Source organism: Hordeum vulgare, chromosome 1H, assembly GCF_904849725.1.
Source record: "Hordeum vulgare subsp. vulgare chromosome 1H, MorexV3_pseudomolecules_assembly, whole genome shotgun sequence".
NCBI lineage: Eukaryota > Viridiplantae > Streptophyta > Magnoliopsida > Poales > Poaceae > Hordeum > Hordeum vulgare.
Window position 1 is genome coordinate 315,321,133 of NC_058518.1, and position 12,373 is coordinate 315,333,505.

General features: G+C 48.6%; 1 protein-coding gene across 2 annotated transcripts; it reads right to left on the reverse strand.

Annotated features, from left to right (window-relative positions):
- Window positions 1–1,759: 1,759 nt before the first annotated feature.
- On the reverse strand, window positions 1,760–9,594 carry LOC123433348 (F-box/LRR-repeat protein At3g48880). Of its 2 annotated transcripts, none has more exons than XM_045115449.1 (3): window positions 9,336–9,594; window positions 3,006–3,373; window positions 1,760–2,641 (listed from the first exon to the last, which is right to left on the reverse strand). In XM_045115449.1, the coding sequence occupies exons 2-3, from the start codon at window positions 3,359–3,361 to the stop codon at window positions 2,032–2,034; spliced, it is 966 nt and encodes a 321-aa protein (XP_044971384.1). In that variant the 5' UTR covers window positions 3,362–3,373; window positions 9,336–9,594; the 3' UTR covers window positions 1,760–2,031. The 2 variants fall into 2 exon arrangements, with proteins under 2 accessions (XP_044971384.1, XP_044971383.1); XM_045115448.1 differs by lacking the exon at window positions 9,336–9,594 and adding an exon at window positions 6,068–6,302.
- Between the last annotated feature and the right edge of the window lie 2,779 nt (window positions 9,595–12,373).

The window sequence follows — 12,373 nt, forward strand, 5'->3', positions numbered from 1 at the left end:
CGGAGTATATTTACTCCAGCTCGAGGCGGCTAAGTAAAATTTCCTCTCATCTCTTTCTCTCCTCTACCTCCTCTTCTCCTCCCCGCCCCGCCGTCGGCACGTCCCCCGCCCCGATCTACCGGCCCCTGTCCTCCCAATGGCCGGACTGGTGGCTGGAGGTCCCCGCAACCAATCCCCAGCGCGGATTCGTGCCGCCACGCCCGCAGGGCGTCATCCGTCGGCGCATCCTCGAGCCATCGCCACTCGGCCGATCCGCCCGCCCCCACCCGATTCCAGGATTTCTCGGACCTTCCTCCTCCACGGCCGCCGACGAGGACCTACCTCGGTGATCGACAATGCTCCTGGTGGGCGTGGATGGCGGAAATCACCGATCGGGAGACGCACCAACGGCGGCGGCTCGGGACTTTCCACACGGCCGAGCTCGCGGTCATGGACGACCGGTGTCAAGTCCGGTACCACGGCACCGCCGCCCGGCTAATCTTACCACTCCGGACGGCGCCGGTCCACCTCGTTCAACTAGAGCCGGGGTGGTGAGCGCTCGGATGGTGCGGGAGGACCGAAAGGCTCGGGAGCGACGCGAGGCAGAGGTTGCCGACAAAGCCTACATGGAGGAGGTCCGCTGGCAGCACCCGGAGCTCGTGGAGGCGGAGCTGGCGACCTTCACCGACGTCCGTTGGGAGGTTATAGTCATCTCCGATGACGAGGAGGAATGCGGCAAGGAGGGCCACGAGGAGGGAGGCGAGAAGGAGGAGATCAACCTCGAGGAGTGGCGTAGCGTCTTCCCTAACGACGAAGATGACGATGACGGCACCGGACCGGGTCCGGCTCTCACCTCCGGTGGTCTCACGAGTAAGGATTGGCTCAACCTCACTTTTGGTCGATATCCCTAGTCTACTAGGGTAGTTGAAGTTAAAATTTAAGTTTCATATTTGTTTGTCAAGACTATGTTGAACTTATATTTAAGTTTATGCACATTTTCGTTGAAACTATGTTGAATTCATACAAACTTACATTTTATTGATTAACTTTAGGAGACCGGCTAGAATCAACCAAAATATACTAAGGTTCACTGACCGGTTACACCCCTATTTTCTAAAGGATCAGTTACAAATGACCTTAAAATGGCGACTTTCCGACTATCAACTATAATAAGGTTTGTCTTGCTCCTGTGAACGAGGTGTATGACGGCAATGTGCCTTTAGCTTGCTTTAGTGTTTGTACTCGTTGCTAAGTAGTTTACAGATCTATTTTTAATTTCGGTTATCTGTGGTGTTCTTTGTACTGCCATGATTAGTCGTTGCTAAGGATGTTCTTTGTACTTTCATGGATTCTACAATTTCTGTTGTCTCTACTAGTGTTCGTTCTACTGTCATGGTTGATTACAAATAGATCAGAGTTTTCTCTGAGAAAAGAAACATACTTGTAGAAGAAACGTACTTATTTTGATTGATAACGACAACATTTTTTAAAAATAGCACTCGCCATTTCTTTTTTTACGTTTCAGTGTAAGATAGTATCACACAAGTGTTCAACACCTCCACTGACTTTGGCATCAGACAAGCAAGTAGAAAGATCACGACATGCTACCTGACAGCAAAAATCTAGCTCAAACAACAAAACAAATTGGAAGATAAATTCTTTCGAAATAACAATAAAGGCACCAAAGGAAGGACCAGCCTGGAAATAGCCAACCTGGTTATTTCCATCACAGCCCACCTGGGCCTGAAAATAGCCAAATCCGTGCATGAAAGCAACACAATGAATCCAAGTCCAGTGCAAACATCACTTCAAAGCATATGTTTCTGAGTTTTACATTCTGGACACCACAGGGATGCAACAACACCTTCAAACAAGACAGACTATTCATCCATTTACAACATAAGCTATCCACACCACCATGCATGCAGGTTATTATTGCCATTATTTCTCTAGGGTTACAGCTTACTGATGCTTTGCTATGATTTATGAATGACTGGCTCGTCATCAGCAAGCTTCTAAGATGAGGAGGCAGGTTTATTTCCCGATTAGCATCTAATCCACCGATGTCAGCATCTCACACTGTGCACCAAACAACCTCCCATAATCTTTCAGATCAAGCGAGCTCACCTCATCCCGCCGCCAAAACCAGTCCTCATATCTGTACCACCGCAAGATACCTTCATCCAGCATCATCCGCTGGCATGCGACGCATTGTCTGCTCTGGCAGTGGTGGAACTCCCGCAGCCGGGAAGCTCTCTCGAGAGCTTTGTTATCTAGCTCATGAATCACTTGCCTACGCCCATTCGCCGCCATCTCAAACAGCAGGCAGTGGGAAATATTCAGAACCTCAAGATGCTCCAGCGAGTTCAGAACACATTGCAAGGCACCCATTGTCACCTTTGAGCAACGAAGGCTCAAGACTTTCAGCTTCGGAAGGTATGTGGTAATTGCTGAAGCAAATAGGAGATCAAATGAACCCATGATTTTGAGCTCTTTAAAATTCTTGCAGCTCTTGGCTAACTCCTCCATGATATATGGAGGATGACCAATGGTAGGCATAGTTAAGGACTCCAGCTCTTCCCACCTTTCAATAGCTTGGCATATTCCCATCCTTGAAATGCGGTTCCATGCTGGCATAACCAGTCGTTTTAGACGAGGAGATCTGTTAAACAAGGAGTACATAACTATTTACTGTTAGTGTTCCTCAATTCACAATGACACACCATAAACCTTGAGCGTCAAGAGAGTTGTCAAGATATGAGCAATGATATAAAATCATCCATTCAACTTAAAAAAAAACATTCCTTGGACCTATTATAGATTCAATGACTGCAGATATTCTAGTGTGCAAAACTGGCAGTGCAAACCATGAAGATTAAAGGCAATAAATTTCTAACCCATCACCAATTTAATGTCTTAAGGTTGCTTTAATTACGAAGCTATTGGGCACAGGAGCTGTTTTTTTTCAGATTTAATATAGCATAATACAGAAACAAAACATAAACCACGTAGCAAAGACGAGTTACCTTTGTGATATGTAATGCAGGTGTTCATCTTTCATGTACAGATTGTAATGGAATATCATACAATTAACATTTCCACAGCTAATTGCCATTGCCACCCGTAGTATTTTTGCAAGCCTCTTGTCAGACCTGTCATCAACCCAAATATATGGAGATGCTCTTGTTTGAATGAAGTTGGATTTTAGCAGCCCAAAGTCAAGAGTGCCCCATATAAGTGGATCCGAACAGGCCAAACGCCATAAGCGGCAAACTTGAGATACTGGTGATAACTCAACCAAGTTTAGCTCCTTAAATATCTTCACGAGAACATCAGTATCCATGTCCTCCCATCTTTTTCCCATCCATTTGCTCTCCCCCATTATTAACAAATCCTGAAAATCAACAATAAACACATTAATTGGTGAAAAGATCTGGCCAGGCTTCTGTCATGTACATGGAAATAATAAAAGCTTGTGCCCAAACATGAGTGTCCATGAACACATATGAATGAGTACACTTGTGATCAAATGAAACAAGTTAGTTCACAAAACAAACAGGAAAATGGTTCAATTGCCACAGATTCTTTTTCTAGGATCAATGCAATAACTAGTGGACAGAAGTATGGTGACCCTCGACATGCAAACAAATATGGTAAGCACTAGGTACAATGTGAGCCAATTGTTCAATAAGAAGTTACTAGATCACAATGTACCAAAAGTGTTGAATCCCTTCTAAATATACGGCATTGCAGTTTCCAAAACGATGATAAAACAAACCAAAAAGGCATACCTAGAGGCGTGTGTGAGGTTCGAGACTCCCCGAGTACATTAATTTTTTACTTCTTTATTTATGGAATTTTTTTTTCAAACCTGAGGGGTCTGCTGGGTTCTAGATGAGTAGGGGAGATTGGGATGGAATGGGGAGAACTCTTCCAAACTGGAGCGGACTAGTGAGTTCTAGATGGATGAGGGAGATGCGGATGGGGTGCGGAGTGAACTCTTCCAAACAGGAGGGGTCTGGTGGGTTCTAGATAGATGAGGGAGATGTGATGGCGTGGGGAGTGAACTCTTCCAAACAGGAGGGGTCTGGTGGGCTCTAGATAGATGAGGCAGATGGGGGTGGAGTGGGAAGTGAACTCACCACCATCACCAACTAAAATTTGTAAGGTAGTAGAGATTTCATCTGGTTGTACATTTTTTTCCCAAGTTGCCAAATGGGGCCTAAGGATTATTGAGCTAAAACATAAAGTTAAACCAATCCAATCAAAGGATTAATTCTGAGTGAACTCGGACAGCAAGGTGCTAATAAACACGATCAATTGTGTTACTTCCTGGAATGAGCCAACTTCTCCCTTCTTCTCAAACTTAACACAGTTTGACTTAGGATAAAACTTATGTGCCTTAGATTTTGGGTAGGAGGGAGTAGCTCTTGCACTACTGTAGATTGTTTTTTACCTTCCGCTTTTTCATTAGGCCTAGTTTGATTTTCATAGCAGCATGTTGTTTGTTTTTGGTTAACATCACCGTTGATGGCTTTGTCTCTGTAATCTGTTTGTAGCGTTTGTATGCTCCTTCTAATAGACTAATATAAAATAAATAAATAGAAAAAAAATCAAACAGAGGCAGCAATGCACACTCCAGCTAACTTCTAAATTAGGAAGGTAATTATAATAGTTTGTATTCAGCTAGTTTGTCAATAAAGACGGGAACGGGTGTACTGCAGTTCATATGGAAACCTGAAGGTAATGTATGTTGAACCTAACAAAAAAAGTAAAGTAATTCTACATTCATTTTCAATGTCACCAACAAGATGTTGTGCTGTTTGTTACTAAGGTATGTACAGTTAGTGGAGCCATGACTTAGTAAGTACCAGAGTTTCAGATAATATGAACAATTAAGGTATTCGGCTTATCAGCTAGCCTGTTTCCACACCATACTAGCCAGTAAATATGAACACAAAAGTAAATACCAACCCATTCATCAAATGTGTTTAAACCAGCAGACTTCATTATGAATTAGAACAAGTACATGCAGATTAAGAAGAAAGGTACATGCATACCATGCCTGCTTATGAAAGGTGAGTATAAGTGTATAACAAAGATAGATTTAAAAAGAGAGAGTAGCCCACAAGAGATTTCAGCACTTTTAACTAGAGAAATGGGAAATGTGCTCCTCCCCTAGCTAAACAACCACCTTAAGAACCCTCTACCGAGTAACATTTTACAGTTGCAATAGCTGGAATTAGAAAACAAAGCTGAAAGCTCAAATTTACGGTAAAAGTTGCGATAGCCTACTCAGAAATGTAGTGGCTACGGAACAAGAACAAAATGCAATTACAAAAACTCTATTTCATCCCCAACAGAGAGAAATACAACCTACAAATCTCTTCAGAGAGAAGGGATATTTGAAGGTCAAATCTATCACATTCACCACTAATCCAACGATACCGTAACTGGTACAGGTGTTTCTCTAAAAATAAAACTGGTACAGGTGTCACAAATGCAATTTCCACTGGGGATGACCCGCAGCAACACCGTGTATACACCTGTTTAACATTCCCTCCCTTGACAAGGTAGCTGCCTAATTTATTTTCTTCAATCAACAAGGGCCGGCCCCGTCCGAGTCCATTTTCCAATGAAGACAAAACCAGTGACACAAGGTTCAGAGTTTTGCCGCACGATTTACCGTTTTGTAGAGGGAAACGGAAACAACACAAGAACCTAACAATGAACGAATAGATCATGCTTTCTGACAAACACACACAAAAGAATTCCAGCAGTGCAATGATAAATGAGAGAAACTAGGCGATGTCCTTCTGACGAATCGTGCGAGCACCAATCCGACACGCGAACAGACAGATAGACAGACAGGAGCGTGAATCTTGAATGATTCCACGGTTCCCATACTCCCGAGAAGCACGATCCGTCAGCACCAACCGGAAATTCACGGCTAATCCAGCAACGGCGAGACGCGGGCGCGGAATCTCACGATGGGTTCAGCCCACTTCCTCGGCAGGGATTAGGGGCGCGTGAAATCGATCAGGCCTAGGGAAGCCAAGAGGGAGAGAGAGAGAGAGAGGAGTATTACCCGAATGGATCTCATGGGAGCAGGGGGCGGAGGAAGCCGCAGCGCGACCAGCGCAGCACCAACCACGGCTGGCTCAGTATGAGGAGATCGAGGCCAGGGGATCATCCCGCGGGAGCGCCTGGGCCGGGATCTGCGGGGTGTCGCTGTGTCGGGCATGGGTCTCGCTCTCCCTCTCGGCCGTCCTCGACCGGGCGAAGAGAACGAAGGGCGGAGCAGGCGTGGGCGTACTGGTGGGCATTAAATACCGCATCGGACTCTGTTTTTGGGTAACATCACCGCTGATGGCTTTGGCTCTCTAATCTCTGGGAAGCTTTTGTGTGCTCCTTCTAATACAACAATTTTTTTTGAAACAAATCAAAAAGAGGCAGCAATGCATGCTATAGCTAACTTCTAAAGTAGGGAGGTAACTATAATAGTTTGTGTTTAGCTGATTTTTCATCAAAAACAGGAATGAGAATGCATAGTGCAGGTGCAGCCGATATGGAAACCTGAATGTACTGTAGGTTGAACCTAACAAAAGAGTAAAGTAATTCCCCATCCGCTTTCAATGCCGCCAACAAGATGTTGTGCTGTTTGTTACTAAGGTATATACAGTTAGTGAAGCCGTGACTTGGTAAGTACCAGCGTTTGACATGATATGAACAATTAAGGTATTCAGCTTATCAGCTAGCCTGTTGCCACAGCACACTAGCCAGTAAATATGAATCCAAAAGTAAACTCCAACCCCTTCATCAAACATGTTTAACGCCAACTCCAACATGGGAACCCGTTTCGTTCGCTTTGGTCCGTTTGGGTCCGCGAGGCCAAAAAGGCAAAAAACACGGCCCAACCGGCGGATGCAAACCCAAATTATGTCCGCTTGTTGTCTGCCTCGGCCCGCGCGTCGGCCGCCAAACCACCATCCACCGATGAAACCAGTCCACGCCCGTCCTTTTTAAGGTCACACATGCATGGGGGGAGGAGAGGGGGGGGGGACGCCCGTCCATTTTAAGGCCACACATGCGCGGGGGAGGGGGGCACGCCCATCCTTTTTAAGGCCACCCATGCGCGTGCGGGGAGTGGGGACCAGGAGGCTGGCAGCTCGTCTGGGCGACGACGCCCGACCAACTTTGCCATGGCGTCGCCAAGTATTGAGCCACGACCACGCTTTCACCTATACGTGCCGATGCACCGCTATCGTACTTCTAGGAGCATCGGGTGGCGGTGTCGTGGACCCACGTGAACCTGTCGTACGGGTGGCACCTCAACCCCGATAGGGTTCCGGTGTAGGCAGTGCTGACCTCAGACCGCGTGTGGCTGGCAAAGATCCTCCACCACCGTGCTCAACTCTCGGCCTACCTCTGGTGCGACCCAACGTATGTGATGAATTCGCCGAACTTGGGACACGTGGTTCTCCACCGAGCACAAGGAGCGCCACCGGTCATCCTTCGAGCTTGCGTTCCGTGCACCCACTCCACCACCACCACCAGTGGTGGTGAAGTAGGAGGATCAGGAGGAGGCCTACATTCCGGCCTCTAGGAGGCAGATAAGAGGGCCATCGGGGAGTCCAAGCTCAAGGAGTTCGCCAAGTGGCCTGGCCTTGTGCAGGCGCTGGCCGATTTGGCGGTCGGAATGCAGGCGAACGCACCCCCACTGCCACCACTTGCACCCGAGTCTGCACAGAGGTGGTCGCGGACGAGTAGTGCCTATGTATGTGTCGTGCCCGACCGTGTAGGTGGGCGCGACCAACGAGGAGACCGAGCAATACCTGGTGGAGGCTGAGCAGCATGCAGAGCAGCAGCAGGCAGCACACTAGTACGTGGTTGAGCAGGCGGCGCAGCCGGATGCGGCGTAGTAGGCTGCAGTGCTCGTAGCCTTCCAGCAGGCGTTCTCGTGGATAGAGGCGACGGTCTACGTCGACCTGACCAAGAAGGACGCCGACTGGATCTACCGCCCGCTGCAGGCTGTCTTTACTTTTATGCTTAATTTAATGTTTTTTAGTTTTAATTAATGAAAACTGGACTTCTGCCGTCCGTTCTTCAAAAAAATAATTCAAAATCCATCTGTCCGCGAATGCAAATGTGAAATGCGTTCGTCCGCATTGGGCGCACCTATGGGCCGGCGCACAAAAATGGACATTGGCATCCGCCTAGCCGACCCCAAACAGACAAAATCCACACCCGTTTGGGAGATTAAGATGAAAAGGTACGTATTGTACACTATGCATACTTAGAATCCTATATATATAAGCAAAACAAAGACACATTAAAAAGAGAAAGCAGCCCACAAGAGATTTCAGCCCTTTTAACTGGAGAAATGGGAAATGTGCTACTTCCACAGCTAAACAACCACCTTAAGAACCCTCCACTGAGTAACATTTTACGGTTGAAATAGCTGGAAAGAAATAACAAAGCTGAAAGCCCAAATTCATGGTTACGGTTGCTATAGCCTACTCAGAAATGTAGTGACTACAGAATAGGAAGGAAATGCAACTATAAAACTCTAGTTCATTGACAACAGAGAAGGAATACAACCTAAAAATCTCTTCAGAGAGAAGGGGTATTTGAAGAAGGTCGAATCTATCTCATTCACCACTAACCCACTGATCCAGTAACTGGCACAGGTGCCCACAAATGCAATTTTCACTGCGGATGATCCACAACACCGTGTATGCACCTGTTTAACATTCCCTCCCCCTGACCAGGTAGCCGCCCAATTTTTTCCTTGGATCAACAGGGCCCTGCCCCCGGTTCCATTTTCCATAGATGACGAAACCATTGACACAAGGTTCAGAGTTTTGCCACGCAATTTACCGTAGAGAAACAGGAAAAAAAACATAAGAACCTGACTTTGAATGAACAGATCATGCTTTCCGATAACCACGCACAAAGTGAGTTCCAACGGAGCGAGGAAAAATGAGAGAAACTAGGCGATGTCCTTCTCGCGAATCGCACGAGCAGCAAACCGACACGCGAACCGACAGACAGACAGACAGGAGCATGAATTTCGAACAATTCCATGGTTCCCATACTCCAGGAGCGCAATCCGTCAGCACCAACCGACCACCGCACCCGAGCGAACTCGTGGACGGCGGAAGAGCCAACCGTATCGGTTAATCCAGCCGCGCGAGCAGTCAGCAGGCAATTGACGGCTAACCCAGCAACGGCGAGAGGCCGGCGCGGAATCCCGCGACGGGTTCGTACCAATTACCCGCGGCGACGACTAGGGGGGCGCGAAATCGATCGGGCCTAGGGAAGCCAGGAGGGAGGGAGAGAGATGGAAGTATTACCCGAATGGATCTCCGGGGGCAGGGGGAGGAGGAAGCCGGGGCGCGACCGGCGCGGCCCCGACGGGCGCTGGCTCGGGAGGAGGAGATCGGGGCCGGGAGCTGGTTCGGCGGCGACGGCCGGCGACGAGCGGCGGAGGCTGGGTCGGGGTGTCGTGGTGGCGAGCATGGGTCTCGGTCTCCCTCTCGGCCCTCCTCGACCGGGGCGAAGAGAAGGAAGGAAGCGGAGCGGGCGCGTGCGTATTGCTGGGCGTTAAATACCGCGTCGGCCTGCCTCAGCCTGGCCGTGGTTGTTGTAACGCTGTTGCTCAATTCCCGTGGAACGGAACGATTGTTAAGGCGACGTTAATTACGTTCCAGTGATGCTGGACGCATTGGCTTGGTTTGGCTTAATCAGATCCTACGGCGTTCCCACTCGATCTGGTAACCGGACAGCAGAGCTGGGACGTGTCCTCTGGACGTGGGAACCGGAGCAGAGGGAAAAGGAACCGACCCTTTCAGCAGTCCAGCCGATGGTCTCGTCGTCAGCGGGGCAGACCGCAGAGGACAGTGGAGCGTGCGGCGAACGCGGCTTTTCCCGGACGCCGATCGCCCGGGCAAGTGGGGGACGAATATGCCTCCCTCGCTGCCGCTGCTTTTCTTTCTTCCTTCCACGCGGACGGCCGGGGAGGCCGACAAAAGGCTCTCTCCCTTCCTTCCCCTCCCCTGCGGTGACCGCCTCAGCTGTCCCTCTCTGCGACGTCACCCTTCTGCCGTCTCTCCCTCCCGTCTACCTTTCCAGGACAGATAGAAAGATTTGCCTGCCGGTGGTGAGCTGTTTTTTCCTTGCTTCTTTCTCTGCCAGATATCTGCTTTTTGCGTGATGCGTTTGATGACCTCGCCCTGACTTCCTCGGTCAGGGAAGTTCCTGTGAAGATCTCTCTGCCATGGTAGGAGTACATCGCGTGACGTGTGAGTCAAGCGAAAGTGACACGAGGGCATGATTTTGGCCAACACGTGCACTAAATGTTTAAAATCATACTACTTCACAGAACGGTGATGTGAAGATCCTCTACGGGTCTTACAGCATCTCCAGGCACGCCTCTTCCAAGCGTTTTTCTAATCATCGGCGTTAAAAAATCGTCCAGTCGCGTCCCCACGGTGACTGGTCCTGACGGTCCAGACTGAACCCAGTTCCCTGGGGCTTGAGGCGACCGACGCTATTTTTGCATGCACAAAACCTATTTGTCAACCTCTCTCCTCTCTTTCTCCTCCCTTTTTTGCTAGACCCACCATGTGCATGCAAAAAAGGAATCTTTTCTCTCTCTGTCTCTCTCCCAAGTGGCCGGCTGGGATGGAGGCGTGGCTGGAACCCCGAACCCGCCCAGGTCGTTTCTTGCGCCGGTTGGGTCCCAAACGGCGCTATTTCGGCCCCTGAGGGCGCCTAACAGCTGGAGATGCTCTTACCACTCGGCTTCAGCAGCAAATTGTGGGTCCCATCAACGAGGACCGGTCCGGCTTCTTGTCTGGGCGAAGCATCTCCGAGAACTTCGTCTACGCGGTGGAGCTGGTGCAGTGCTGTCAAAAGTGTGTCGCGTTCTTCTTGGTGTTCAAGCTCGACTTAGCCAAAGCATTCGACTACATCATGATAGGGTTGTATATTAGGGGTAGGCCTACGGACCTGCTTCCCTAGGCCTACCTAGGACCCCTTACGGACACCAATGTCCTTAAGGTCACCGGTGCAGCCTCGACCTCACTCGGTTCAGCAACCGTCACTCGGTATGCCTGGAGTAACTCGGTCACTGATACGTCCCAAACGTATCTATAATTTCTGCTTGTTCCATGATCTTTTGGGTGACAATGTTATGTGTTTTGCTACACTTTTATATTATTTTACACATATTTGGACTAACCTACTAACTCAGTGCACCCAGTGCCAGTTTCTGTCTGTTGATGTCCATTTTGCAAGGTCTTTTACCCAATTTTTCGAAGCCCGGAAAAATCCAGAAAAAACATATAAAAAATTAGCAAAACAGAAGCTTCGGGATCACCGAAGGAGGGCCGGAGGGGGGCCAGGGGCCTCCCAGGCGGCCTGCTGGCGCGGCCAGGCCCTAGGCCGTGCCAGGAGGTCGTCTGGGTGGGTCCCACCTCCTCCGGTGCCCTCCTTTGGCATATATTTAGAGATCCGTGAGGAAATCCTCGCAGACTTTCTAGGATCGTGAATTTCTCCATCGTTCCGCCGTCGGAATGCTTCCAAGATCGGGAGCGTCAGGAGACCTCTTCCGGACACCCTGCCGGAGGGAGGATTGACCTCCGGGAGCTTCTCCACCGCCATGGACGCTTCCCGAACATGCCGTGAGTAGTCCTCCTTAGACTATGAGTCCATGACCAGTAGTTATGTGATGTCTTCTCTCCAATCTTGTGCTTCAATGGTTAGTCCTTCTGAGCTGCCCTACATGATCAAGGCATTTATCGTAATTCTCTTGCTTTTGCTATGCTCGGTTTGTTGGGATCCGATGGATTATGAGATTATGTTCAGACTGTTATGAGTTATATATTTGATTATCCTTTTATATTATGTTCCTTAGTGATTCTTGCATGTTCTCCGTTGCTTTTTATTGCTTTGGCCAAGTAGTAGATCGTAACTCCAAGAGGGAGCGTTATGCATGATTGTGGGTTCGGGCCCCTCGATGTCGATCTTGAGTGACAGAAACATGAGACTAGGGGATGTGCTTGTTTCCACCAGGGAGAAAACAACGGTGCTTATGACCACGGTTGCAAGGATTGTTTACCTTGCACATAGTTCGTTAATGCAGTTGTTTGTTGCTTTGAGTTTACACTTTGGGTGGGGCTCGCAACTTAATACCGGAGAGATGTTCTGGATAGATATCTTAAGGTGGATGATTAGTAAGTAGATGTTGACGAATAAACGATCTACTTGTCTTGGCGTACTGCCCATTACTATTGAACCTCTAACTATCAAGGAGCATAATTAGCATTGCGGTGCGATCATAATTCTATCAATTGCTCCACTTTGATTTGTTTATCCTAGCATAGTTGTT

Coding starts and splice junctions, on each gene's coding strand:
- LOC123433348 (XM_045115448.1), bottom strand. CDS start 6,223: ATGCCCGACACAGCGACACCCCGCAGATCCCGGCCCAGGCGCTCCCGC. Junction 3,374..6,067: donor CTCCCATGAGATCCATTCGG/GTAATACTCCTC, acceptor GTTGATTTTCAG/GATTTGTTAATAATGGGGGA. Junction 2,642..3,005: donor CTGCATTACATATCACAAAG/GTAACTCGTCTT, acceptor CTTGTTTAACAG/ATCTCCTCGTCTAAAACGAC.